The sequence below is a fragment of the Mauremys mutica genome, chromosome 1 (genome assembly GCF_020497125.1).
Source record: "Mauremys mutica isolate MM-2020 ecotype Southern chromosome 1, ASM2049712v1, whole genome shotgun sequence".
NCBI lineage: Eukaryota > Metazoa > Chordata > Testudines > Geoemydidae > Mauremys > Mauremys mutica.
Genome location: NC_059072.1, coordinates 52,257,525 through 52,283,106, shown reverse-complemented (window position 1 = coordinate 52,283,106; position 25,582 = coordinate 52,257,525). Strand labels below are relative to the sequence as shown.

The window sequence follows — 25,582 nt, the reverse complement described above, 5'->3', positions numbered from 1 at the left end:
GTCAAACCTGTTGATAGCCAGTCTCCTCCAGAGCCATATTAAACAATAGGCCCACCAGATTTAAGAATAAGTAACAGGATTTTGTGAGTGCCTTTTTTGTTGTATTTTTTAAATTTTTGCTTGGTTTGGTTTTTGTTGTAGGGGGGAGTGGAAAGATAGGTGGGTGTGTTGAATGGGAAACAACAGCAGTAAGAGATACAGGACAAGAGGGAACAGAAGAACAGCTGATTAACCAGCATGCACTTAGCAGTTTCAGCTTTGCTGGCCACTCTAGAGGTAGAACTCCAAATGTCCAATTGCAGCACAGAGTAGAAGAGTGACCTTTTGGCTGGGGTAGGGGAACCATACAGCCAGGTAAGGAGAGCCAATTCTATGCAAAATAAGTGGTTGTAATGGACTGAGAACACTACAGCCTTTGATCTCTGACCAAAGCAGGGACAATACTGACTTCCTCTGCAAAGCACTTGGAGAACTACTGATAAAAAGTGCTACATAAGAGCAGGGCTTTATCATTATTGAGGGGTTAAAATGTGTAGGAAATGCACACACTTTTAGGCATCGTCTCATAAACTTGATCCTTAATTTTTCTTAGTTCTAGAAAGGCCTCATTCCCAGGACACCCAAAACCTAGAAACAAAGCTCTATTCTTCTATAAACCCTCCTGATCCAGTGTTTTCTTCTCCTGATTCTTCTATGAGCTCTTCAGAGCTCAATTCTTCTGTAAACCCTCTGGATAAAGTCTTTTGCTGTAAGGGTGCTGTATATTCCCCCAAAAACTTTGCAATGAGGATAGATACACTGAGTACAATAGTTCACACAGGTGTGAACTTTATACCTGCCAACTACTGTATAAATATTATCAGTCCTACCAGAAAGACTGTGCTCATGTATAAAAATTCCTTTGCAATTGCCTGGAATAAATTTGCAATGGGGGAATCAAATACTGTAGACGGTGAGCAGGATTTGCAACTGCATAATCTTCATAAGGTTACCTTTGTGTAACATTTCTTATCTCATTAAAAAAGATTGACACTGACATCCCTGTTAAGAATATATAGCAAGAAAATACTAGAAAGTTGTCATCTAAGATACTCATTCAAAATTTACTGAAAAGCCACAGTGTTCCTATTAGAAGTCAGATTAAGGCTCAAAATACTTACTTGACAATGTCTCCTTCAAGAGCAATCACTCGTTTAATGATCTTCTGTTCAGGGTTTTTAGGAGACCTGGGAAAGGGATAAGGTTACACAATCAGTAATGTGCCTGTTGTTTTAAGAAAATGAAAAGAAATTCAACAAAGAAATAGGCACTATTAAAGTCATTATGGGATTCCATGTTCTCCCTGATATGGCATCAATCATGATGTTCCAGCTAAAGTGAAGCCACAGTTATCATTCTTATTTCAAACTATCATGAAAAAACTAGGGCTAAAATATCAGCTGAATGCAAAGTCTAAGATAATCAACACTCTTTTTATAGCAGAAGAAATGGGGAAGACTCTTGACACAGATGAAATTAGAATGTCCCATTATTGATGATGTGGGAACCTTTGCAAATAAATTAATACATTTAAACCTGAATTTTCCATCAAACTTTAATAGTATAGTGTATTTAAATATTCATGTCATTCATTCATTTTGAAAAAAATCTTAAAATGAGATTAATATTTATCATACTAATTGAGGCAAATCTTGCATCGGAAAACAAAGAAGGAGTTTAGAAAAACAGGTAGAATTTTCTAAAAGTTTCAGCTTTATACAAAGTGTCCTAATGTATCAAGTGTTAGTTGAAAATTGTTTCTCATACAACACTATGTTGAGTGTGATACAGTTGCACACTTAAGCATTCAATAATCAGGAAGCAAAGATAAGCTTGCATATACAACCTGAATTCTACACCCTTCTGCATATACATTAAGACATAAAATCATACTACTATGTAAATACGCAGTATAATATTAAAAACATTTCTATAAACTCACATGTGCGCATCATGTATCTTTTTTTCCCCAGTTTTTGACTTGGAAATACTTAACTGCGCAAACAATATAATTTTTCCATGTTCTCTTAATATAGGTTTTCATTTGTTTGCTTTAAAGAAAGGCCATCAGGTAGCCCATGCTTTTAATTTTCTCCTGGCACTGACTGAGGTTCTGTACTTTAGACTCCGAGCTTAGCCAGCTTGTTAGAAATGTCATTACAGAGCTTTGCATCACAGTTCCTGCTCCTGACATCCTGGGCCCTGCTAGCCTCACTCCAGAAATCCACCAGTGTCTTTGTGTCAGCCTCTGGCCAGCTGGCAGCATGCTGCAATTATGTCTTCTTCTTAGAGCACATTCTTCAAAGGCAAAGGAAAGATGACTTTGTATGGGAAACTCACCAGAGATGAGCTCAGTCACATATACTAGATGCCACATGAAACTAGGGGGACAGAACACCAAAGAGGCTTATTTGAAGTGGTAGATGACTTACGATTAAGGTTATTTTTATGTCACGGAGGTCATGACAGTCACGGAATCTGTGACTTCTGGAGACCTCCGTGACATTCTCCGCTTCAGCCCCAGGGGCTGCAGGACTCTGGAACTGTCAGCCAGCTGGGCCCTGTAGGGTTCCAGTGACAACTGATAGAAGCGACAAGCGACAGGGGCCCCTTGCAAGGTTCTAGCAACAGGTGACAGACTCCTGAGGGGGCCCTCCTCAGGATTCCAGCAATGAGCGACAGCCTCGGGCGGAGAAGTGGGGAGGGGGGCACCTCGGGCGAGTGGCTGGGGGGTGTTCCATTTCTCTTTGGGAAATATGGTCACTCTGTAGCTCCCAGCCACGATGGGTGGAGGGCCCCCCACCCCGCAGTTTCCAGCTGCCACGGGCAAAGGGGGAACCCCACAGCTCCCAGCCATTATGGTGGCAGGGGAAACTATTGAGTCACAGCAGCAAAAGTCACAGACAGGTCACGGCTTCTGTGAATTTTTGTTTATTGCCTGTACATGTTGTGACTTTTACTAAAAATAACCACAACAAAATCTTAGCCTTACTTATGGTTAGGAAACAGGCAAGAAAGGGCCGCAAAGGTCTTGGATGATTATGGGAGACACTGGAGAACTGGTGCCCCAAGACTGTTGTGTTAGAGTACTTATCTGCAACCCTACAAACCCAACAGATCAAATTAGCAGCTATCTATAGAAACTCACTTGAGGTCTGCCCTATACCGCTGGTCATGCTAACTCATGTTACTACTACCTCCATACACATGATGGAATTTTGTTTGGAGGCAGGGATCAAGTTAACAGGAACAATAATACTATACTTCATATAGTGAAGACAAGCCCAAGGAAGGAAATGTCAGCTTAGGGACTGATGCAGATTCAAATTCCCAGTCTGCATAAGAGAGACCAAATTGCTGAGAGGCCCAGTCCAGAGTCTCAGAAAGAAAGGGATCAAAGCAGAGAGACATCTGCGCAGCACAGATAAAGAATTTATAATCCCTATGTGGGAAAGACTCCTTTGATCAAAGGATGTTTCTTCCAGAGCAATATGTGGCCATGGCAGTTCAAACCTGGGGAGGCCATAATTTCACATGTGATAATTTAGTCATTATTAGAATTAAGTCCTGATATCATTTACTGTATAAAGTCATTTAATGTGATTCTTCTTTGATGTACCCTTCCTTCAAGCTAACTCAACTCATCTCTTCAATTTATCTCTTCCAATCTGAGAATAGAGATGTTTTTATGACCCCTTTGCATGTCATTCTTGGGAGGAACCCAACAAGTTTTAGATGCCCATGTGGTTCTAGTAGTTGGTGCACCAACAGTACTTGTCACTGCTACCATCACTAGCATATCTCTATGTGCCACGGCTCACTTGGGATCAGGCCTAAGAGAAGAGCTAATACTTTTACCCATTAGAGTTACTATAAATTAAACTATTTCAGTAAAATTTCACAGGTAATTTATTTCATCTCTTATTCATTTAGGCTAAGTATGAACTTGTACTCCTGTAAAATGTATTCTAACCAATGGGAAATAGTAATACATAATGTATGTGCTAAAAAGTGTGTGTTTGCTAAAGAATGAATAAAAACAGCCATCAAATTTTAAGTCTGCCCTTTCAAAATTCTATCTCACACATTACTTGAAAAGGTTCTTTTGAATTCCCCTCACAAGCATTTCTGTTTGATTAGCATGTACATTTTGTAATGTAATTACTGACCTCTGTGTTAATTTGCACCCACTCAGCAATAATTGTAATGACCTTGAATAAACATCATTCTAAATCAGAGGTAAGAACATTCATTCTCAAAGTGGTCACTTTTCTGCCAGTAAGGACACATTTAAAAAACTGATTTATCAAAGAGGCTTTCAAGAAACCCTCATACATCACTATTATAAATCACGAATGTTTTCTAACATCTTAAGCCAGAAAAGCTAGAGTAATATAAAATAAGTATTTTATTCATATTTTGATCAGAATTCATTTAAATGGCAAAAAACGAATGTAAGACAAATGAGAACTGGATATAACAGGATGCAAAAAATATACATACTGCTAAACAAGGGATTTTCAGTTGGCTAAAGATAAAAAATAATAGACCATAGATGAGAGAGAATATTCTAAGGTCACAGTTTTCCACTGAGTTTAGTGTAATTGCAAAGGTTCACCTGGAAGGTGCTCAATGAAGGATAGGAATCTCAACTGGCTAAGGAAGACCTATAAAGAGAAAATATGTAGGCAATTTCTGGCTTCAAAATCTTTCTTACTGTCTGTTAGTCTATAAGGTGCCACAGGACTCTTTGCTGCTCTTACTGATTGTTACTGAATATTTTAGCCACTCTCTAGCTTCAGATCTGGTCAAAAAGTGAGAAAAAGCATTGTTTACAAATAATTATTTTGTGCAAATGTTGGCAAAGTTTTGTAATTATTATTCACTCTTCTCTCTCTAGCTGTGAGATAGGCAACTCCTTCACACGTTTATTTAAATATATTCTGTCCAGCATGTCTGTGACCAACGCCCTCCACCAAATCCCATCTCCTACTTGGTACTTCATTCTCTCCCTTTGTGTTCACCCACCACACCCTAATGGCAACACCACTCTCTGGGATGGGGCATCTTCATACAGATCCCGTACAGAGACTGACCAAGGGGAATAGGTTCCAGAAACTCTTTACCCTTTGGCACCTCTCCTTACAAGTTACAGAGTTTTCTTCCCTTTACAAATATCTGTATGAAGTTGTCCATACAACATTAATCTTAAAATGGGATTTATTAAAAAATGGATAAATGGATTAACAACAAAAGGAACTGTTTGCTTAACATAGCTAGATTTGCACTTCTCCTAAGTTACACTAGACAAAGGCTTTTCAACTTAATTACAGAGAAAAAGGAAAGATCTTACATGTCCAAAGAGCAAGTCGCTGCTCTGACATCCTTGTGAGAGTCAGGCCCTGATACAGTTTTCAGAGAGAGAGATGAGCGAGTCCCTCGCTCACTCAACTGGCTTCTCAAGCTCCCCTGATTCAGTGCCACAGCCTCCACTATCGAAACAAGTTTTCTTCAATTACCTATATCCAAACGCAATGGTGTGTACACAGTTTTCTTTAGTAAATATCCTACTGAAGAGATAAAGAACAATAATGAGGACTAGTAGCTGCCTCTCGAAGTCTTAGCATTCAAATTCAGAGATTGCACTTCACAGACCAATCTGAATCTCTCTGCTCCAGTCAGATTCGATAGTGTTCTTTCAAAAAGACAGATTGGCATTTTCCTCCACAACACCTCACACACACACACACACACACACACACTCATTTTCCTTTGTTATGAAGTTGAGTGCCTATCAAACTGTACAGGAATATTACAAAAAACATTTAAAGAAGAAGCAATAGTAGGAAGCATATCAATGACCCATTAGAAAAACAAACCTCCTGAAAACCATTTTAACCTAGACCCAATTCTAGTCCATCTCCCAATTCCTTTTTTGATTAAAACTGTAGGAAAATAGGTGAGCCATGCAGTGGACCCCAAAAGTCACCAAATCTGAGAATAACTTGCTGCTAACCAAATGCTCTTTAAATGAGGTACTCTGTCAGGACCCCAATTCAGGGGCACAGGTCAAGACCAGGAACTGGGTTGGAGGGGACTCAAGAACATGGTCTAAGTCTAGAGGATCATAGTTAGAAGGAAAAGTTCATTCCAGTGTCCCACTGTAGGATCAGGTCAGAGTTGAGGTTGATGAGCCATATTGGGTCAGAGCCACATGAGCCAGCCTAAGTAGGGTTACTGGAACAAAAGCAGTGCAAAAAGTCAGGAGTGGAGTGGGGACTAAGAACAGAGCATATGCTCCTGGTTCCTGCCCCCAGCCCTGCTCCTGATACCTAGCTCTGCTCCCATGAGCCTTCTGAGAGGTCTGCCTCCTTTTCCACTACCTACCCACAACTGTCACTCACTAAAACACTCACAGATATCCATAAATCCATTCACGAGATCAGTTCAGCAGCACTCTCACTCATTTCACCTTCACACATTGACACACCCACCATCTGTACCTCCATATACTCCCACTACACGCCCATTATCCCATATGACACATACCACCAATTGCTGTACCGGTACTGTTTCTCTCTCAAGGGACTCTTATTACCCCTGCTTAGAAGTCCTTCACTTGCTGGGAAGCTCCTGCTTTCAGGGCCATTTCCCCTTGGTGTGGGGTGTCTCACTTCACCTTTTGGCTTGGGAGCACTCAACATCAGTGGCTCTGGAAGAGAAATGGAATATTTCTCCTCTTATCTCTTGGATGAGAATGGATATTCTCAAAACAGGGGAAGAAAAAGAGTGTCTTCTCCCCTTTTCTCCTTAATGGGGATATATCTCAGTCAGGTCACTCCAATGGAGATCCTTATAAAAGCATAAGAACATATGAAAGGCCATACTGGGTCAGATCAAAGGTCCAAAAACAAAACAAAAGGCAAAAAACTATTATGTACATAGTTTGGTCCTATTCAGTGTCTACTCGGCGCTTCTGGCTTGTCTCTTGTATTCATTAAATGGAGCATCTCTTGTCACTGTCCAGCAATAGTCCGCAAGCATTGATGGGCTCCATTTGCCCCGATAGCGTTTCTCCATTGTTGCAATGTCCTGGTGAAATCGCTCGCCGTGCTCGTCGCTCACTGCTCCGCAGTTCGGTGGAAAAAAATCTAGATGAGAGTGCAAAAAATGTATCTTTAGTGACACGTTGCAACCAAGGCTTTTGGATGCCTTGAGGAGGTTTTCCACCAACAACCTGTAGTTGTCTGACTTGTTGTTTCCGAGAAAATTTATTGCCACTAACTGGAAGGCTTTCCATGCCGTCTTTTCCTTGCCACGCAGTGCATGGTCAAATGCATCATCTCGAAGAAGTTCACGAATCTGAGGACCAACAAAGACACCTTCCTTTATCTTAGCTTCACTTAACCTTGGAAATTTTCCACGGAGGTACTTGAAAGCTGCTTGTGTTTTGTCAATGGCCTTGACAAAGTTCTTCATCAGACCCAGCTTGATGTGTAAGGGTGGTAACAAAATCTTCCTTGATTCAACAAGTGCTGGATGCTGAACACTTTTCCTCCCAGGCTCCAATGACTGTCGGAGTGGCCAATCTTTCTTGATGTAGTGGGAATCTCTTGCACGACTATCCCATTCGCAGAGAAAACAGCAGTACTTTGTGTATCCAGTCTGCAGACCAAGCAAGAGAGCAACAACCTTCAAATCGCCACAAAGCTGCCACTGATGTTGGTCATAGTTTATGAACCTCAAAAGTTGTTTCATGTTGTCATAGGTTTCCTTCATATGGACTGCATGACCAACTGGAATTGATGGCAAAACATTGCCACTATGCAGTAAAACAGCTTTAAGACTCGTCTTCGATGAATCAATGAACAGTCTCCACTCATCTGGATCGTGAACGATGTTGAGGGCTGCCATCACACCATTGATGTTGTTGCAGGCTACAAGATCACCTTCCATAAAGAAGAATGGGACAAGATCCTTTTGACGGTCACGGAACATGGAAACCCTAACATCACCTGCCAGGAGATTCCACTGCTGTAGTCTGGAGCCCAACAGCTCTGCCTTACTCTTGGGTAAGGTCATTCAGTTCACCTTGTGTTATGAGGTGTGGTTCAGAGGAGGAGGATGGGAGAAAATGTGGGTCCTGTGACATTGATGGTTCAGGACCAGAAGTTTCATCCTCTTCCTCTTCCTCGTCTGACTCAAGTGAGAATGATTCTGGTGCATCAGGAACCGGCAGTCCTTCTCCGTGGGGTACTGGGCGTATAGCTGATGGAATGTTTGGATAATGCACAGTCCACTTTTTCTTCTTTGACACACCTTTCCCAACTGGAGGCACCATGCAGAAGTAACAATTGCTGGTATGATCTGTTGGCTCTCTCCAAATCATTGGCACTGCAAAAGGCATAGATTTCCTTTTCCTGTTCAACCACTGGCAAAGATTTGTTGCACAAGTGTTGCAGCATATGTGTGGGGCCCACCTCTTGTCCTGATCTCCAATTTTGCAGCCAAAATAAAGGTGATAGGCTTTCTTAACCATAGTGGTTATACTGCGCTATTGTGATGCAAAAGTCACTTCACCACAAACATAGCAGAAGTTATCTGCACTGTTCACATAAGTACGAGGCATCTCTGCTCACTTTGGCTAAACAGAAATGTGTCCCTTTGCAAAATCAAACACTGACAAATAAGAGAGCACGACACTGTATGATTTCTAGAGCTGATATAGGGCAATTTGTTCAGCAGAGTGATGTAAGCTTTGTTATGATTGCATCATCCATGACTTCTAGGAATAACATGATGCAATTCATATCATGTATGACGCAATACCAGATTCAGATTGCATCATTCATTGTTTTGCCTAAAAAGCAAGTACTGGCCAAACCCAGTCATAGATTTATTCATAGATCCAGTCAAAGATGTATTTTAGTCATTTCTGGTTTAAATTGAGATCCCTTCCCTTTATAACTCACTTATCCTCCGCTATTCCCAAGTCAAGGGTCGTATATACTGACCCAATAGCATATCTTGAAAACTAGAGCCAATCAACAATTTTAAGCATCATTTTCGTTCTCAGTGACCCAGAATTAGTAAAGTTTGACTACATTTATTTCAGAAGCATTTTGGCTGTAGAGCAGTGTTATCTATCCCTTTCTTAATGCTTCCCAACATTCTGTTAGCTTTTTTGACTGCCACTGGATGTTTTCAGAGAACTATCCACAATGACTCTAAGATCTTTTTCTGGAGTGGTAACAGTCAATTTAGACCCCATCATTTTATATGTACAATTGGGATTATGTTTTCCAATGTGCATTACTTTGCATTTATCAACATAGAATTTCATCTGCCATTTTGTTGCCCAGTCACCCCGTTTTGAGAGATCCTTTTGTAGCTCTTCACAGTCTGCCTGGGTCTACTATCTTGAGTAGTTTTGTATCATCTGCAAATTTTGCCTCCTAACTGTTTACCCCTTTTTCCAGATCATTTATGAATATGTTGAATAGGACTGGGCCCAGTACAGACCCCTGGGGACACCACTATTTACCTCTCTCCATTCTGAAAACTGATCATTTATTCCTACCCTTTGTTTCCTATGTGTTACCAGTTACCAATCCGTAAGAGGACCTCCCCTGTTATCGCATGACAGCTTACTTTGCTTAAGAGCCTTTGGTGAAGAACCTTGTTCAAAATCTAAGTACACTATATCCACCAGATCCCCCCTTGCCCACATGCTTGTTGACTCCCCTCAAAGAATTCTAGTAGATTGATGAGGCATGATTTCCCTTACAAAAACCATGTTGACGCTTCTCCAACAAATTATGTTCATCTATGTGTCTGACAATTTTGTTCTTCAATATCGTTTCAACCAGTTTGCCCGGTACTGAAGTCAGGCTTACTGGCCTGTAATTGATGGGATGACCTCTTGAGCCCTTTTTAAAAATTGGCATCACATTAGCTATCTTCCAGTCATTTGGTACAGAAGCTGATTTAAATGATAGTTTACAGACTAGTCAGCAGTTCTTCAATTTCACATTTGAATTCCGTCAGAATTCTTGGGTGAATACCATCTGGTCCTGGTGACTTATTACTGTTTAGCTTATCAATTTGTTCCAAAACCTCCTCTAATGACACCTTATGGTCACTATTACCAAGCGGTCCAGCTATACGCTCCTCTTGGATCAGATCCTGTGCTCCATTTAGGACTAAATCAAGAATTGCCTCTCCTCTTGTGAGTTCCAGGAGTAGCTGGTCCAAGAAGCAGTCATTTAAGGTGTCAAGAAACTTTATCTCTGCATCCCATCCTGAAGTGACACATACCCAGTCAATATAGAGATAGTAGAAATCCCCCATTATTACTGTGGTTTTTTTATTTTTATAGCCTCTCTAATCTCCCTGAGCATTTCACAGTCACTATCACCATCCTGGTCAGGTGGTCAGTACTATATCCTTACTGCTAGATTCTTATTATAAGAGCATGGAATTACTTTCCATAGAGATTCTATGGTACAGTTTGGGTCATTTGAGATTTTTACTTCCTTTGATTCTATGCTTTCTATCACACACACAGTGCCACTCCCCCACCAGCATGACCTGTTCTGTCCTTCCGATATATTTTGTACCGTGGTATTACTGTGTCCCACTGATTATCCTCATTCCACCAAGTTTCTATAATGCTATACTTACCTACATGCCTCCAGCTTCCATCCAGGACACACCACACGATCCATTGTCTACAGCCAAGCTCTAAGATACAACCACATTTGCTCCAATCCCTCAGACAGAGATAAACAGCTACAAGATCTCTATTAAGCATTCTTAAAACTACAATACCCACCTGCTGAAGTGAAAAAACAGATTGACAGAGCCAGAAGAGTACCTAGAAGCCACCTACTACAGGACAGACCCAACAAAGAAAATAACAGAATGCCACTAGCCATCACCTACAGCCCCCAACTAAAACCTCTCCAGCGCATCATCAAAGATCTACAACCTATCCTGAAAGATGATCCCTCACTCTCCCAGATCTTGGGAGACAGGCCAGTCCTCACTTACAGACAGCCTCCCAACTGAAGCAAATACTCATCAGCAACTGCACACCATACAACAGAAACAGTAACCCAGGAACCTATCCTTGCAACAAAGCCCGATGCCAGCTCTGTCCACATATCTATCCAAGTGACACCATCATAGTACCTAATCACATCAGCCACGCCATCAGGGGCTCGTTCACCTGCACATCTACCAACGTGATATATGCCATCATGTGCCAGCAATGCCCCTCTGCCATGTACATTGGCCAAACCGGACAGTCTCTACATAAAATAATAAATGGACACAAATCTGACATCAGGAATCATAACATTCAAAAACCAGTGGGAGAACACTTCAACCTCTCTAACCACTCAGTGACAGACTTGAAGGTGGCAATTTTGCAACAAAAAAACTTCAAAAACAGATTCCAAAGAGAAACTGCTGAACTCGAATTAATATGCAAATTAGATACAATTAACTTAGCTTTAAACAGAGACTGGGAATGGTTGGGTCATTACACTAATTGAATCTATTTCCCTATGTTAAGTTCTCCTCACACCTTCTATGGGTCATTTCAATTATCACTTCAAAGGTTTTTTTTCTCCTGCTCATCTCAATTGATTGGACTCTTCCAGTTGGTATGCGTACTTCCACCTTTTCATGTTCTCTGTATGTATAAATATCTTCTGTCTGTGTGTTCCATTCTATGCATCCGAAGAAGTGAGCTGTAGCCCATGAAAGCTTATGCTGAAATAAATTTGTTAGTCTCTAAGGTGCCACAAGTACTCCTGTTATTTTATTATATCAATATCCTCATTTAATACGAGGCACTCTAGTTCATTCATCTTATCATTTAGACTTCTATCATTCTTATATAGGCACTTTAAAACTTTGTCACTTTTTAGCTGTCTGCCATTACATTATGTAATTGAATGGGACTTTTTTTCATTTGACTGTTTCTCATCAGATCCTACCTGTATTTTATCATCCTCCATCCTTTCCTCCTTACTAGGACATAGTAAGGGATGTCTCTGTCCAAACCACATGCTCCTCTGCACCTCTTGGCTTTCCTCCAGCTCTTAGTTTAAAAACTACTCTATGACCTTTTTAATTTTAAAGGCCAGCAATCTGGTTCCATTTTGGTTTAGGTGGAGCTCATCCTTCCTTTCCCAAAAGTTTCCCCAGTTCCTAATAAATCTAAACCCCTCCTCCTTACATCATCTAATCCATGCATTGATACCCTGCAGTTCTGCCTGTCTAACTGGCCCTGCATGTGGAACTCGAAGCATTTCAGAGAATGCTACCACAGAGGACCTGGACTTCAATCTCTTACCTAGCAGCCTAAATTTGACTTCCAGGGCCTCTCTCTTATCCTTCCCTATGTCACTGGTACCTACATGTACCATGACCACCAGCTCCTCCTCAGCACTACACATACGTCTATCTAGATGTCTCGAGAGATCCGCAACCTTTGCACCAGGCAGGCAAGTTACCATGTGGTTCTCCTGGTCATCGCAAACCCAGCTATCTGTGTTTCTAATGATCGACATGCCCATTACTAGTACCTGTCTCTTCCTAATAACTGGAGTTCCCTCCCCACCCGGAGAGGTATCCTCAGTGCGAGAGGATATCACAATATCATCTGGATGGAGGATCCCAACTATGGGATCTTTTCCCTCTGCTCCAATTGGATGTTCTCCTTCCCTGAGACTTTCATCCTCCCCAACAGCACAGAGGGTGCCAGATCAGGGGTGAGACCATTCTACTGTGTCCTGGAAAGTCTCATCCACCTACCTCTCTATCTCCATTAGCTCCTCCATTTCAGCCACTCTGGTCTCCAAAGCCCGTACATGGTCTCTGAGGGCCAGGAGCTCCTTGCATCAAATGCACACATAGGCCACCTGCATTGGGTGCAATAAACTGGATGGCCCCCCACTCTGTTGCTGGATTTATCTTTTAACTCCTCAAGCTCATTCCTTTGTTGTTCTTTTGTTTTTATCAGGGGGTGTTCATGGCTTTAAGTTTAAAGAAGCTTAAGGAATGTTAAGTGTATCTAGCCCCCTCACATTCCCCCTGTAAACTCCCTATTAGCCACTCCTGTTTGCTAGCTATTATCTTCCCTTACACCCCATGTTGGGACTCTTGAAGGAAAGAGGAGGGAAGTTCAGAGCAACAGCTGTGGAAGAATCCTCCCCAACCTACTACACCTATTTCAGAGCATGAGGAGCAAGCTAAGGAGCAGTAGTGCTTTATGTTCCCAGGCAGACAACCTCATGCTGCAAGCAACAAGCTGAGAGGGGGTGAGTATGGGGAATATGTTATTCCAGAATGAGAATTGTAGAGGAGAAGGAAGAGACAGAAGAGGAGCTGAGCAGTTGCAGAACCAGCTAGAATGTCTGCTCTCAGATGAAAGAGCTGCAGGGTTCCTGAAGGCTCTCGGCCTTTGCTATACTGTAGCAGTGGGTTGGGTTGGCAATTGCCTTATCTTCCCATTTAGACTATTTACACTGACTGGAAATCACTTAGCACAATTTCAAACAACGGATTTCATAAATTCATTTACAATTATCATTAAACTTCCATGGCATTTTTGCTTATATTATTTCAGATTTTACTCTTCCCTTCATTCTTTGATTCATTTTAGTAACTTCTTCCCAATAGCTGTCTACAGCACGTTATGTATAAGAACTTGGAACTAATGTTGCGACAAGCTTCTCCATAGACAGTGCTTATTATGGTCTATCCCAAGGTCCCAGCAGGCTAAATGAAGGAAGGCAGTTGTTTCATTTTTCACTTTCCAAAGGAACATAGGAACACATATCTCCAAATACCATGCGAGATCATAGCCTGCTGAGTGTGCAGCATTTATAAGAATAAAAAGTAACCCACAGATCCTGGATAACAGTCATATAGAATGTTTAATGCTCAGAGGCAGTGGACGAGCCAAAAGCAATTATGTTTTTCAACATACATTAGTACTGTATCTGCTACTAAAAGAATAAAGAAATTAGACTTGAATGCCAGCAGAGCCCATTTAAATTATTGCTGCATCATAAAATAAAGATCTACTTCAAAGAGCACCCAGGGTTTATAGACGCATGTATGGAACAAAGAGGGGATAGTTTTACACTATTAACCCAGCATCAAAAATCATGTAATGCAATTTAAATAGAACTAGACCGCATTTCATGATAACCAGTACTTGTTTAATATGTTACATTACGCTGGTAAGCTTTTATTTGCGGGGATTGTGCTCTCTTTTGATTGCGGGGATTGTGCTCTCAACTGATCATATATAGAATAGGTCCTAGAAGAGAGATTTAAACTTCATGTTGAGATGTACCTGAAGATTACAGATGCTATGTGTCTGCATATGGCTTTACTCTTATATACTTTGAGAATGTTTAAACAGCATGGTTTATTTTCAGATTATACCAGATGGGATTTATGCCAGACAGTGACTTAATTGAGTATTATTTACACAAAGAAAATCAAAACAGACAGAACACTTACATAAAACGGTTACTTACCTTTGTAACTGTTGTTCTTCAAGATGTGTTGCTCATATCCATTCCAGTTAGGTGTGTGCGTGCCGCGTGCACTTTCGTCGGAAGACTTTTACCCTAGCAACCCCAGTGGGTCGGCTGAGCGCCCCCTGGAGTGGCGCCATAACGGCACCGCATATATACCTCAGCCGACCCACCTGACCCTCAGTTCCTTCTTGCCGGCTACTCCGACAGTGGGGAAGGAGGGTGGGTGTGGAATGGATATGAGCAACACATCTCGAAGAACAACCGTTACAAAGGTAAGTAACCGTTTTTTCTTCTTCGAGTGATTGCTCATATCCATTCCAGTTAGGTGAATCCCAAGCCTTACCTAAGCGATGGGGTTGGAGTGAGACGTGGCGGTATGCAGGACCGCAGAGCCAAAGGCTGCGTCACCTCTCGACTGTTGGACCAGGGCGTAGTGTGAGGCAAAAGTATGGACGAATGACCAGGTCGCCGCTCTGCATATCTCTTGTATGGGTACTTGCGCCAGAAAGGCAGCGGAGGACGCCTGGGCCCTGGTAGAGTGGGCGGTGAGATGGCCGAAGGGGACATTAGCCAAGTTATAGTAGGTGCGAATGCACTCTGTGAGCCATGAGGAGATTCACTGCGATGAGACAGGAAGACCTCTCATCCGGTCAGCAATTGCCACAAACAGTTGCGGGGATTTGCGGAACGGTCTTGTCTGATCAACATAGAAAGCCAATGCCCTGCGAACATCGAGGGAGTGAAGTCGTTGTTCTCTCGGAGATGCGTGAGGCTTTGGAAAGAAAACTGGCAGGAAATTATCCTGGTTAATGTGGAAGGCGGACACTACCTTCGGGAGAAACGCTGGATGTGGACGTAGCTGTACCTTGTCCTTATGGAAAACGGTGTATGGCGGGTCTGCCATGAGCGCCTTGAGCTCAGAGACTCGTCTGGCGGATGTGATAGCCACGAGAAAAACCATCTTCCATGAGAGGTACAGCAAGGAACAGGTGGCCAGCGGCTCGAAGGGCGGAGACATGAGCCTGCTGAGGACCAGATTGAGGTCCCAGGTGGGCGTCGGATGACGAACCTGGGGGTAGAGACAATCAAGGCCCTTTCTGAAGCGAGTAGTCAGCGGGTGAGAGAACAGCGTATATCCCCCCTCACCGGGGTGGAAAGCGGAGATGGCCGCTAAGTGCACTTTGATGGAGGACAGCGCAAGACCTTGTTGTTTTAGCGACCAGAGATAGTCCAGGACCATCGGAAGCGGGAGTTCTGAAGGAATAGCGTCACGCGCTTGAGCCCAGCAAGCGAAGCGCTTCCACTTGGCCAGGTAGGTAGATCGAGTGGAAGGCTTTCTGCTGCTCAATAAAACGTGCTGCACGGGAGCAGAGCAGCGCAACTCCGTCTGGTCTAGCCACTGAGGAGCCACGCCGTGAGGTGGAGGGCCGGCAGGTCCGGGTGACGGAGAGTGCCGTGATCTTGGGTTATCAGATCCGGGTGAAGCGGCAGAGGAATTGGGCTGGCTACCGACAGACGGAGCAGCGTGGTGAACCAGTGTTGCCTGGGCCACGCTGGCGCAATTAAGATGAGACGTGCCTTGTCCCGTCGGAGCTTCAGCAGGACCTTGTGTATGAGGGGAAACGGAGGAAAGGCGTAGAACAGGTGACGAGTCCATGGAAGGAGAAACGCGTCCGACAGAGAGCCCGGTGCCAGACCTTGAAAGGAGCAAAACTTCTGGCATTTGCGGTTCAATCAGGACGCAAACAAGTCCACGTGGGGAAATCCCCACTGTCAGAAAATGGCATGAGCGATGTCTGCTCTCAGCGACCACTCGTGGCAGAGAAAGGACCTGCTCAGGCGATCCGCAATGGTGTTCTTGACGCCAGGAAGGAATGACGCTACTAGATGTATCGAGTGGGCTATGCAGAACTCCCACAGTAGCATCGCCTCGTCACAGAGGGGGGATGAGCGGGTCCCGCCTTGCTTGTTGATATAGTACATGGCCGTTGTGTTGTCCGTAAAGACTGAGACACAACGGCCGTGGAGGCGAGTCTGGAACGCTTGGCAGGCCAGGCGTACTGCCCGGAGCTCCCTGACGTTGATGTGCATGTTTAATTCCTGCAGCGACCAAAGACCTTGAGTCTGAAGATCGCCAAGATGGGCTCCCCATCCAAGGGACGAGGCGTCCGTTGTCAGAGACAGGGAAGGTTGAGGAGCCTGGAATGGGACGCCTGCACATACGTTGGACGGGGTCAGCCACCAATCCAGGGATTGAAGGACACCCGCTGGGATGGTGAGTATGGTGTCCAGGGGGTCTCTGTGTGGGCGGTACCTGGAATGGAGCCACAGCTGAAGCCTGGCAAACAGGGTGACGTGTGTGCAAGCCGCCATATGACCGAGGAGGCGGAGGCAAGCACAGGCCGAGGTCATGCGAGAGGCCTGAAGGTCGCGGACCAGCTGCGTAAGGGCTTGGAACCGAACCTGCGGAAGGAAGGCTCTGGCTAGAGAGGAGTCCAGGGTCGCGCCAATAAAATCCAACCTCTGAGTTGGAACTAAGGTGGACTTCTCTATGTTGAGAAGTAGGCCTAGGCGCGTGAATAAGTCCTTGATCTCTGTGACATGTTGCTGGACCGTGGCCTGCGAGTCCCCCCTGATGAGCCAGTCGTCCAGGTAGGGAAAAACGGAGATGGCGCGTCGACGGAGGTGGGCGGCGACAACGGCCATGCACTTTGTGAACACCCGTGGGGCCGTGGAGAGGCCGAAGGGGAGTACCGCAAACTGGAAGTGTAGGTGAGCGATTGTGAAACGGAGGAAGCGTCTGTGCGGTGGGAAGATGGCGATATGAAAATAAGCATCCTTCATATCGAGGGCGGCATACCAGTCTCCTGAATCCAAAGTAGGGATAATGACCCCGAGGGATACCATGCGGAACTTCAACTTCAGCATGTATGCGTTGAGTCCTCGCAGGTCGAGAATGGGTCGGAGGCCTCCTTTGGACTTGGGGATCAAAAAATAACGGGAATAAAACCCCTTGCCCCGTTCTGCGTCCGGAACCCTCTCGACCGCTCCGATGGCTAGGAGCGAGTGCACCTCTTGTAAGAGGAGTTGCTCGTGAGAGGGGTCCCTGAAGAGGGACCGGGAAGGAGGGTGGGAAGGTGGAGGTGAAACGAATTGGAGTTGGTAACCACGTTCCACCGTGCGCAGGACCCAGGCATCGGTGGTCAGCCGGGCCCACGCCGGGAGGAAATAGGAAAGGCGGTTGGAAAAAAGCAGGGAGGAATTGGGAGGAAGAACTGGTATGTCGTCCTCGGGCGCATCTTCAAAAAGATGGTTTAGGTCCCGGTGGTTTAGAGGGGGCTCGCCCTTGGGACGGTTGGTTGCCAGGCCGTCGCCCACGGCCGCCACGACCCCGCCGTCGACCAGAGTCTTGCCTGTAGCGAGGCATATAGTAAGGGCGGTTAAATTGGGGACGGAACGGACGCCTCTGGGTAGCCGGGGTATGCATCCCCAAAGTGCGGATGATAACCCTGTTGTCCTTTAGATTTTGAAGCTTGGAGTCCGTCTTTTCTGAAAAGAGCTCCTTCGAATCAAAAGGAAGGTCCTGAATGGTATATTGAACCTCAGGGGGAAGCGTCGAACTCTGAAGCCAAGAGATCCGGCGCATGGCAACGCCCGAGGCTACAGTACGTGCCGCCGAGTCAGCCGCGTCTAAGGAGGCCTGTAAGGAGGTGCGTGCTACCTTTTTGCCTTCTTCTACAAAGGCCGCAAACTCCTGTCGGGAATCCTGAGGCAGGAGCTCTTTATATTTTTCTACCTCAGCCCAAGTGTCATGGCCGTAGCGGCTGAGCAAGGCCTGCTGGTTAGCCACACGGATCTGTAGGGCACCGGCAGAGTAGACCTTGCGACCAAGCAAGTCCATGCGCTTGGCCTCCTTTGACTTAGGAGCCGGGCCCTGCTGGCCGTTGCGCTCTTTGTCGTTGACCGACTGCACTACTAAGGACGAGGGGGCAGGGTGCACATACAAATGTTCGTATCCCCTGGAAGGGACCATGTATCTGCGTTCCACCCCTCGGGCTGTGGGCGCAATAGACGACGGAGTCTGCCACAAGGTATCAGCGTTCGCCTGGATAGTCCTTATGAAGGGAAGAGCTATGCGGGTTGGAGCATCCGCGGACAAAATGGTCACTATTGGATCACTGACTTCCGATACCTCCTGAGCCTGGAGATCCATTCGCAGTGCCACCCTGCGAAGGAGCTCTTGGTGCGCCCTTAAGTCAATTGGTGGGGGACCCGCTGATGACGAGCCTGCCACCGCCTCATCTGGGGGAGAGGAGGAGGAAGAAGTGCCGGGCAGAATGGCATCTTGGTCAGCATCCGGGCCCTGTAAAGGTTCCTGCCCCAGAGGTTCCTGGGCAGGCTGAGCCCCTTCGTCTGCACCGGGTGGTACCTCAGTGTCAACTGGGGGGCGGCTTACGGTAGCCTCTGGGACGCGTGGCTCATGCGATACAGTGCGCATAGGAGGCACAGGAGGGCCTTGGCTTTGGTGGTAGGCCCAAGGAGTCCAATAACCCCACTGATTTGGGTCCTGGTCCGCAGGATGGGATTGCCGGAAAACTCCCGAAGGGACCTGAGAGTCGTGGTCATCGACATAGTAGCTGTCAGCGTGTGAGGAGGCTGAAGCGTGTCGAGAGGGCCAAGGAGGAGCAGATAAGCCTTGCGCCGAAGTGCCCACAGATCTCATTTCCCGCCTTTGTGGTGAACGGTGCCGGGAGGCATCTCGGTACCGAGAGCAGGAGCGAGAATGGGACCTGCGACCGGTGCGGTGCCGGGAGGTCGAGCGGGATCTCCACGATCGGTGCCGGGAGCGACTCTGCGAGTAGCGGCGGCCATAGCGGTACCGAGAACTTGATCGGTGCCGGGAGTGACGGGTCGGAGATCGAGAGAACGACCGGTGCCGCGAGTCCGACCGGTGTCGCGTGGTTGAGCGGTGCCGGGACTGCGAGCGGCGGTGCGATCGACGGCCAGATCGGGATCGGCGCCGAGAGCGGGAGCGGGATCGGCGTCGAGAACGGGAACGGGTTCGGTTCCAGCAGGTGGCCTAAACATGGACGGCTTGCCCATGGAGCGGGGCGCCCGCACCGGGGGCGGTGGCACAACCGGTTCTGTCAGCGCAATAAGGTCCTGTGCCGCCTCGAAGGTCTCAGGAGTCGATGGCAATGGCATCTCAACCGCGGCCGGAGCCGGGGAGGTTACAGGTGCCGGGCTCGACGGCCTCTCAGGGGCCGGAGTCGCCGGTGTCGGCAGAAGCGTCTGCGGCAGAGGAACCGGTGCCGCGGCAGGTTTTGGTGCCGGGAGGTCCGGACAGGGCGCACTCTGTGGCTTCGGAGCCGGCGGTGCCGTGGAGGCAGCAGCCTTTCCTTTCTTTGCCTTCGGCGAGAGAGAGCGTCTTTGGGCTGGTTTCGGTACCGATGGCGTTTTCGGTGGCACCGCAGAGTGGCCCGGCGCAGTGGTGGTGCTGCGAGAGTCCTTCGGGGCAGCGGGCAGTGCCGCGGCCGGAGGGGTTAAGGCTGCCTCCATTAGGAGCTGTTTCAGCCTAATGTCTCTCTCCCTCTTAGTGCGAGGCTTGAAAGCCTTGCAAATTGGGCACTTAGTAGATAAGTGCGACTCTCCTAAGCACTTTAAACAGGAGCTATGAGGATCTCCTGTAGGCATAGGCCTGCGGCAGGCCGAGCACGGCTTGAAACCCGGGGAGCCGGGCATACGCTCCGGTCCCGGGTGCGGGTGGGGCTAACCCCCGAACCCGCTAACTATCTACACTAAACTGATTTTAAACTATCAAAAATAAGAAAACCTAAGCTAAGATAAGAACTATGTACAATTTTTTACAGAGAAAACTATGAGGAAGCTAGGGAAGCGGAGGTCAGACAAGCTGCACTCCGCTGTTCCAACGACCGACACGGGCGGTAAGAAGGAACTGAGGGTCGGGTGGGTCGGCTGAGGTATATATGCAGTGCCGTTATGGCGCCACTCCAGGGGGTGCTCAGCCGACCCACTGGGGTTGCTAGGGTAAAAGTCTTCCGACGAAAGTGCACGCGGCGCGCACACACCTAACTGGAATGGATATGAGCAATCACTCGAAGAAGAATAAAACCATCTTTCATAAAAGGACACTATGCTTTTAAGAATACTTTGAGCTTGATTTACCCCACTGTTCCTCTCCCCGGAAGTTTCCACTGCATCTTTAAATTCTAGTGGTGATGTCATAGTGGTGACCATTCCAATAGCATCATTGTACATTTATTGCCTTTGGCCTGCCTGATGAGAAATCTATTATGATATTTGCTATGAGCCATGTGGTGCATGGAACACCTATTTAAGAGCTCAAAGAACTGCTACAGAATTGGACCCTATGTTATACCATGTATTTTCTAATATGTTCTTTTGAGAAATACCCCATTTAGTTTTGTCCTCTTTTCCTGGCCATCCTTATAGAAAACCATATATTTTCTGAAGAAAATGTAACTTGTATCATGGTAAAAACTTGCATGTGAAATGAATAATCCTGTTATGTGATGCAGATTTTAAAAAGTAGGGGAGCTAGGCAAAAGAGTGATTAATGCAACAAATTTTCTCATGTATCTATCTATCTTGGGTACTTATGTGCCCTCTATTATCATAGTACTTAAGCATCTCGCAGTTTCATGTATTTATCCCCACAACACCCCTGTGAAATAGGAAGTGCCAGGAGAACCTAGTTCAAATCCTAGGGTCCTCATTAGTGGACACCACAAAAACAGTAAACAGTAGATCCTGATCTGTTCATAGGAAGTGTGTGACAACATCATAAAGCCATCATCAGATCATCATTAGTTCCCATCTTGTTGGCACTCTCAGCAGAGGGGTCAAGAATTGAAAGATCATGCAACATGCACTGACTTCACACCCTTAAAAGTTATTTCTCCAGCTCAGGACTGAGGCAGTGCCCATGCTACACCTGTTCTCTAGAATGACTAAAGTAAATCCATCTACTTTGCATTAGCACTAAACTCACAGTTAAAAAATTAACCTTAAAAAAACTAAAATACATCAGACATCTTGCTATGATTGACAAACTTTGCTCAGGAGGGGTGCTACAGTTATACTAGTCAACACCGGGGGTGTTGCAAATCAGAAATGAAGTGCATTGACAAACGTATGTAGGAAAGTCTTTATAGCACTTGATGGCATTGTAAGCAGGGGCGACTCCAGGCCCCAGCACGCCAAGCGCGCGCTTGGGGCAGCATGCCGCGGGGGGCACTCTGCCAGTCGCCGGGAGGGCGGAAGGCAGGGTGCCTTTGGCGGCATGCCTGCGGAGGGTCCACTGGTCCCACGGCTCCACCGAAGCTGCGGGACCAGTGGACCCTCCGCAGGCACACCTGCAGGAGGTCAACCGGAGCTGCGGGACCGGCGACCGGCAGAGCGCCCTTCCCCCCCGCGGCATGCCGCTGTGCTTGGGGCAACGAAATGTCTAGAGCCGCCCCGATTGTAAGGCACAAGAGGTCCTTCCCTAACCAACACAAAGAGTGCAGAGAGATTGAAGGTGGGGTGGAGGAAAATTCCCCTTTGTACAAAGCAGAGCTGCTACCGTTCCACTGCCACAACTACATCCTGCAGTTACAGGCAGATCCCTTTCACATTCCCTAGCAGGGGTTTCAGCCCTATGGATATGGAATATGGTTGATCCACTGACTACTCCCCTACTCTTTTCTCTTCCCTGCCCCTGCATTGCTGAGGAAAGAGGCACACCAGAGGTATATTCCTTGATGCCCTGAACTGAATCATTACTGTTGCAATTTTGTTGTGTTTTATGCCATTCTTGCTTACAGAGCAGGAGTAAGGGGGAAGAGAACATTTGGCTCAGTTTCTGGCTTAACCAGTGCACCTTGGCTCTCACCCTTTCATAAACGTGACATATATGCAAATTTTCCTAATAAAAAGTCTGCCAAGTAACCATCCATAATATTGGCACTATGAACAGAAAGTAAGAGTAACTCAAAACATTCTTCAATTGGTCTTGGATTCCTTGTAGGCTAAGCTTGAAGAAGCAGACTTCAGTTGTAATGAAAGCTGATTAAATGAACCATATGCTGAATATCCACTATTTTTCATCCATCTTGGAAACTTAGTTTCATTACACTTTAAGGCTGGAGTTGTGCCAGTTGGTTGACTGTAAGCTTCAGCAATGCTTGATTAGAGCTGTATCTCCAGTGGAAAATATGTTTGCAGTAATCTAATTAATACTAGGAAAACTATATTTGTAATGGCATACGGTAATGCTTGATTTTAATTCCATGACTCAATGTTCTGAACTACGTTAGCATTTCATATTAAAACCTCTTTCTTGAAAAGCAAAATCTTGCAATAATGCTAGATCACAAGCTAGCCCGCTGGGACAGGTACTGGGTATTTATTTTTTTTAATGTTTGTACAGCAACTAGAACTATGGGTCCCTATGACTGGAGATTTAAGTGCTACTGTAGTACAAATCATAATAAATAACCATCCAAATCAATTGCCTGTACAAAATTCCACTGTAGGAGTTGTGTGCCTAGCCAAATAGCCATGAAATCTTTTAAAGCAGCAATTGGCAGTTAAGAGGTGCATACAATTCCTCAAGCTCTACAGACTTTTGATGTAGATGCACTCCACTCTCTAACAGTCCCTTAGTTCCCCTCTTCTTCCCAAAGTCCTGTTTAGACTTGGGGATTGAAACAGAGTGAGAGGGAGGAGGTCAGTATCTCTCTTTGCACCTAATTCATTCTGAAAACAAGAGTTGCTATTGATAAATTATCCTTTTTTCTCCTCCTTTGTGACAAATAGCACCCCCTCGGTAGGATACTAACTACAAGCGACTTCCTTGGTGAAATGGGATGAGGAATCAGCCCTGGTGATTTTTAATATCTGCCAGGTGCAATGGAGAAAGGATCGCTCTGCTTCAAATACTGTGATGCGTTGACTGCTGAAGCTTCCAAAGAACATGAAGAATTAAAGATTCTAAATATGTTCCCTAACCTAGACTGTAGAATTTTTATTTGGAAAATTTGCATATATAGGCCATGCTCATGAAAGTGTGAGGGATGAAGAGCAGAGGTTAAGCCAGAAATAGGCATCCATGTCTATCCTTATCTGAGGAATGAGCTCAGAGAAAGGCATCTCCTTCAGGACATTTTCTGGCAGTGTCCACCACCATAAAGAGTCTTTGTACTGATGTGGGGAAATACTAGCATGTACAATCTGTATGCAGATTTACTCACATTAGCAAAGGTTGATCTATAGTCTTGTAAAGCAGGCAACAAAGGTGCTGGGCAACATTAGGCCTAATACTTGCAAATTAAATCTCATTGGGACTTCTAGTCTGAACTTTTCTAGGTCCAGTGCCTAGATGAGATCTCAGCACCCAATCTGGGGTCGGTAAACCAATGTGTATATTTTTGTTTTTTTAATCAGACCAAGCAATTTGAAGAGGGAGTGAGTATCCTGCCGGGGTGAGCTACTCCCCCTTGAGAATGAATTCTTTTGAAACAGTCATCCAGATACAGATTATGGATTTTGATTTTACAACTGCCAATACTTGCTTAATACCCAGAATACCATCAGGATACTGTCTTGAACTTGCCCATAATGAACGTGAAGTATTTCCTGTGCTTTTGCCTTAATGAGACATGGAAATAAGCTTTTCAAAAGAGGAAGGCCCAAAACCAATCCTGAAGGTTGAGAAAAAAAAATAGCTCCACAGGGAAAACCCTGTGAAGTTTGATTTTCCTTCAGTATTTGTTCAATTAGTGGAGGTTCAGAATAGGGTGCAAGCAACTATTCATTTTGGGCATAAAAGCCTTTCCCTGAGGTAAACTCTACCACTGTCTATATGACTCCCATTTTCAACAGAGCCAAGACCTTTTCTTGCAAAGAGGAAGGATGGTCCATTAGTTAGGGTGTAATTCCCTGCTCCATTACACACTGCTTACATGATCTTGGGCAAGTCACTAATCTCTGTGCCTGAATTTCCCATTTGTAATATGAGCTGTTGGGAGAATAAATACACTAAAGATTGTGTGGAGCTCAAATACTGCAGTGATGGGGCCACATAAGTACCTTAGAAAGATAGATGCAGCAGTTTCTGAAACTGAAGAGAGTGCCTCAATATGATTATTCCTAAGTCACAGCAGTCTGAAGGAATGGTTTGCCATGTGTTAACAAATCTGGGACAAATGGTTCCCAAAGTGTGGGACAGAAGAGGAAGAATGAGAGGATCTGGGTACTCTATGACTGATTCAGATATCTTTGGTGTATCCTTGACTTGTTACATAGATGCAGTCTCACCAGTAGCTGAGATGGCACACATGGAAGATTTTTGTCATCTCTGACTGGTGGTGGAAGGTCTTTCCAGATTATTTGGGTCTCTACCAGTAGCCAACTCCACAAAAGGAGTGCAGCAACTATCTTGTATGGAAACAAAATGGGTATTTTCTATCATGAATCGAGCAAAGCCATCTTGGTATTTTTCCCCCTTTTTTTAAAAGGTGGACCTAGCAATCAAAATTGTGTATCCTATATATAGTTCTGAAAATCTGAAAGGCAAAGTCAAACACAGGCTCAACTGAAGATGAGCTCTCATTTTCAGATTTCAGCCAACTGGCTCAAGTGCAGTAGTAAGAAAAACAAAAAAAGAAAATTGAAGGCTCTAATTAAAATGCTTCAGTGTAATAAAATTAATGGGTAGACTGCAAAACAATGTGACTAGTCAATCTGAAAACCTGGAAATACTATATTAACTTGCAAATATAACTACTCTTCTGAATTAAAATCTCATTTTAATTAGTTCCCAGCCCTTCAGTCTAATCACTCTGAAATTAAATGACTCAGCTGTTTAGAATGCAAACTAAGTAACTGCTGTGGTTATGTGTACTTGACCTCCTCCCTGTTAACAAAGAGACTCAATTATTTATTTGCTGTTTTAC

General features: G+C 45.2%; 1 protein-coding gene across 6 annotated transcripts in view; it reads right to left on the bottom strand.

The window, feature by feature from the left end:
- Positions 1–25,582, bottom strand: part of IMMP2L (inner mitochondrial membrane peptidase subunit 2) — an 861,474-nt gene that overhangs the window by 257,372 nt on the left and 578,520 nt on the right. For all 6 annotated transcript variants that reach the window (XM_044992961.1, XM_044992979.1, XM_044992971.1 and 3 more), the window contains exon 4: positions 1,161–1,226. In XM_044992961.1, coding sequence (XP_044848896.1) covers positions 1,161–1,226 — 66 coding nt within the window. The remainder of the gene's footprint in view (positions 1–1,160; positions 1,227–25,582) is intronic.